The 4701-nt window shown below is 40.7% G+C and overlaps 1 protein-coding gene across 1 annotated transcript in view; it reads left to right on the forward strand.

Annotated features, from left to right (window-relative positions):
- Positions 1 to 4701, forward strand: part of HYDIN (HYDIN, axonemal central pair apparatus protein) — a 434530-nt gene that overhangs the window by 359387 nt on the left and 70442 nt on the right. The window contains exons 64-65 of the mRNA XM_011962106.1: positions 2557 to 2659; positions 2884 to 3171. Of these exons, the coding sequence (XP_011817496.1) occupies positions 2557 to 2659; positions 2884 to 3171 (391 nt within the window). The remainder of the gene's footprint in view (positions 1 to 2556; positions 2660 to 2883; positions 3172 to 4701) is intronic.

The following is a 4701-nucleotide window of genomic DNA, read 5'->3' on the forward strand; positions in this document are numbered from 1 at the left end:
GAGTGCAGTGGCGCGATCTCGGCTCACTGCAAGCTCCGCCTCCCGGGTTCATGCCATTCTCCTGCCTCAGCCTCCCAAGTAGCTGGGACTACAGGGACTGCTACTTTAAGGCATTCTTTTTTTCTGACTGCCTTTTACATTTTCACTTTGTTTTCTACAGTTTTACTATGATATATCCAGAAGTGGACTTCTTTTAATTTATCCTTGTTAGAATTCACTAGACTTCTTGATTCTGTGGATTAAAGTTAAGTCAATTTTGGAAATTTTCTAGACATGTCTTTAAATATTGTTTCTATTTCATTCTCTCTAATCTCTCCTTCTGGGATGATAATTAAATATATAGAAGACCTTCTCACTATATCTTCTGTGTCTCTCAGTCTCACTATATTTTCCACTCACTTTTTGTCTGGGCTTCATTCTGCATAATTTCTTTTGACCTGTCTTCAGTTTATTAACTCTCCCTTTAGCTGTATTGAATCTACTGTTAAAGTTTCCATTAAGCCCTTAAGTTATGACATTTTTCAATCTTAGAATTTCTATTAGGCTGTTTTACAAATCTAAATAATTCGTGTTTACAGTTTCTAGCTGAAATTGTCAGACATGACTTTTATTTCTTGAACACAGTAATCATAGCCATTTTACAGTCTGTACCCAATAATTCCAAAATCCAAAGTCACTGTGTCTCCTTCTGATATTTCTACTCATCTTTTTCTACTCTTTCTACTCATCTTTGCCCATGTTACCCTGCCTCCTCACGTGCCTAGTTATCTTCTATTTATGTGTTGGGTATTACATTGTAAAAGTTATTTAGAAATCGTTAAACTAAGGATCATATTTTTCTTCAGAGGCAATTTTCATTTGCTTCTGCCCAACACTTGGGGGCACTAGAAATTCAGGATCACCTTAAGCCAGTGTTAGGGTTTGAGATTTTCTGGATTACCCAGAAGACTTAGAGCAGGATTGCCATCCTTGGGAAAGCTGGTTTATATCCAGCTCACGTTTCATCTTAATGAGGTCCCAGACCAGAAGAAAGCATTCTCACCTTCCGCAGGCCTTGAATTTTTGCCCTCTTAGCACCAAAAGACCATCAAAAGTGCAGACAATGTCTGTAATCCCAGCACTTTGGGAGGCTGAGTGGGCAGATCAGGAGTTTGAAACCAGCCTGGCCAACATGGTAAAACCCCATCTTTACTAAAAACATACAAAAATTAGCTGGGCATGGTGACTCGTGCCTGTAATCCTAGCTACTCTGGAGGCTGAGGCAGGAAAATCGTCAGAACCCAGGAGACAGAGTTTGCAGTGAGCCAAGATTTCGCCACTGCACTTTGGCCTGGGTGACAGAGTGAGATTCCATATCAAAAAAAAAAGGTGTAGACAAGCCTCCTGTCTTAACTTTTCCTGACTGGCAAATGCTCTGGACAAAAACTGCCCAGAAAGTGAGACTGACCTTGCTGGATTTCTATACTCTCACCGATCCTGGTCTATTTACTCCTCATTCTCTTCATAGCTCTGTGATACTTTTAAAAAAATTTTTTTTACATGTTTAGTCTAGCAATTATTGTTGCCTTGAGCTCAGGTTACCTAGCATTGTTTCCATTATTGTGGCTTTATGTTTTAGCATCTAGTTCAGTGAATTCCTATCCACCCACTCCCTGTTTTTGTGGTTTTTCTTAACAATTTTCACCCATTAATCTCTCAAATGAGCTTTATAATTATTTTATAATACTCCTTTAAAAATCCCATCGGGAAGCCTCTCAATCCAGGAAGATTTCTACTTGCAGAGTATTTAGATGCTCCACCAGGAACATTTAGGATTTCCACTCATTTATTTGGATCTTTTATGTCAATATTCTTACATATAATTCTTCCATATAGTTTCTTATTAAAGTTGTTTCTAAATACGTAATTTTTTATCTCAGAAGCTTCCCATGTGATACCACTATTTCTGCCTTCTCCGTGCCTCATATTTTATATTCAATCTTTTTCACGATGGTGCCAGCATTACTACCTTCTAACAATGCCTGCTGATGTCTCATATCTGAAATCAGATGCATAGCTTTAGTCTTATCTTGTTTTTTCTCTTACCATGGTAGGATGCTCAACATGACACTATCAGGCAACTAAACTAATGCATAGCACCTAGGAGATACTGTTTTTTTTAGGAATTCACATCAATGCAGGCCCTCATAGAATTATAAGTATTCATTTCCATTTTATTACCCTAGCGTATATTCTATAACTGCATCTGTTAATGACAGACGTGTTGGCAACCACATTTTAACACTATGTACCTACGTGATCTGGAAAGTTCTGCATACTCTTTGGACCTCCAGTTCCTCACTCAGATAACAAGGGCTGATTTGACTGAATGTTCTTTTGTCCTCTCCAGGTCTAATATTTATTATTTCTCTCTCAATAAGAAATTCAAAAAAGTGAATACTGGGCACAATAACTTTTTGGGGTCCTGCCCCAAACACAGTACAGTATCTCACCCCAGACTCAAAGCCCATGAGCAGCCTGTAAGCCTAGCATTCATCCCTGCTTTCTTTCTGCCAGCTACATGTTGACCTGCAGGATGAGCTAGGAGTCTTCTCCCTGAAAGGGAGGCCCACCACCTCATACATCTACATCACAGAGGAAAACAAACCACATGAAAAAGGTAAGTGTGGGGAGGGTGCTTCTAGAAGGCAATGGATCTCAGTAGCTGCTTCATTAGGGTACTGCTCAAGGCCCAACCAGAGGGGAATGCCCAGTCTCGTCACCACTGGCGTCTAGCTAAGGCTCGTTCCCATTCTAGGGTTACTTTCCCTTCCACCGAGGTCTTTATAGATATACATTTCTTGAAACTGGTTCTAAATCATACCTTCTCTCTTCTCTTTGCAGCAAAGAAAGCTCATACAGCCTCCTTGGTTGTATCTCCTGGAGATACAGCTGAATTTGATGTCTTTTTCCACTCCCAGAAGGTTGGGAGGATGAGAGGTATCATCCACTTGTCAGTGATCAACAACCAATATGAGGAGACCACCATCCACATGGTGGGAGAGGGCTATGAAGATGACATCACCTTGGACAACATCCACGGGCTGGTGGCCCCCACCAGCCAGGAAGACATAAGTATCTCTGAGTTCGCAGAGATAGTCCAGGACAATGATATGGAAGACTTGGTGGCAGGTGGGAGAAACAGTAGTGAGGTGTTGACAAGTGTTGGCTATTGGGTCATTTGTTTTAAATGAGAGTTAAATTTAAATAACGGGTTGGTTAACTCCCTGAGAATTTAGGACTGACTGACCTCTTCACTACTCTATGCGCTGGTGTGCCTGGCTGAGTCATGGCATCCATCCTCCTATTTATTCATGTGTTCACTTGATGAACATGTATTGAGCACCAAGTACATGTTCCGGGCATGCTGATCCCTGGAGTTTCAAAATTAACAAGGAAGTCTCTACTCTTAGGGAGCTTATAGTTTGATATTCAAATTCCAGTTCAACTAATAAGCAAATAAATGTCTTGCAGTTTTTCCTGTCTGCATTTATTAGCTGGCTTGTGTTGGCATTGTCTGTCTTGTTTAATTAGAGAGAGTATAGGTTTGGGCACTTCTAGAACATCACTCTGCACAGCCCCACTATTCAATGAGCAGTTTGAGATCCTATGGCATCAGCATCACCTGGGAGCTTGTTAGAAATGGGGGTTTCAGACTCACCGTGCCCTGCTGAATCAGCATCCACATTTTAACAAGGTCCCAGGTGATGTGTTTTTATACTAAAGCTTAAGACATGTTGTGCTGCAATCTATCAAGCACTAAAGCTTCATTTAATTGACATTTTTGGGTGTTGGAAAAATTTATCATCAAATTGTTATCATCAGAAAGCATTGGTTAAGCGCCCTAATTACATGGTTGGTTGCTAAAAAGTGAGTTATAAACAGAGTCCCATAGTTTTTCTAGAAGCTTAATTAAAGTCCTGGAATGTACCATTAGGTGGTCTACACAACATGGGTTGAAATCAACACTCCTCATATACCTGGTGTTTCAGCTCTGTTTGAGGCTACAGGGTGACATCTCTCTTATGAAGGATCAAGCAGGAGCCAGCAGTGAATCTAAGTTCAGAACTCAGATTTCATGCCCATTATAGGTTTGCCAGAGTTAGCAAATCAGAATACAAGGCTCCCCAATAAATTGGAATTTCGGTTAAACTCTGAATAATTTTTAGTATATGTATATCCCAACCATGGCATGGGACATACCTATCCTAAAAATTATTCATTACTTATCTGTAATTCAAATGTAACCAGGACTCCTATATTTTATCTGGCAATCCCAATCCTTTATAGTATTTTCTCACCGAACAAATGGAGTTGGGGACCTATGTTTTCTCTTGTACAAATGGATGTGAGGGCTAAGGTGGGTGAATGGATGGCGGATGGATGGATGAGCAGAGGGATAGAAGGGATAGAGGGATGGATGGATGGGTAGATGGTGGGTGAGTAGATAGATAGATGATGGATGGATGAAGTGATAGAGGGATGGATGGGTAGATGATGGATGGATGGATGGATGCATGCATGCATGCATAGATGGGTGGATGATGGATGGATGGATGGGTGGGTAGATGATAGATGGATAGGTGGATGATGATGGATAGATAGGTGAGTGAGTAGGTGGATGATGGATGAATGAATGGATGGATGGGTGGATGATGGATG

Source organism: Colobus angolensis, unplaced genomic scaffold (genome assembly GCF_000951035.1).
Source record: "Colobus angolensis palliatus isolate OR3802 unplaced genomic scaffold, Cang.pa_1.0 Scaffold116, whole genome shotgun sequence".
NCBI classification, from domain to species: Eukaryota; Metazoa; Chordata; class Mammalia; order Primates; family Cercopithecidae; genus Colobus; species Colobus angolensis.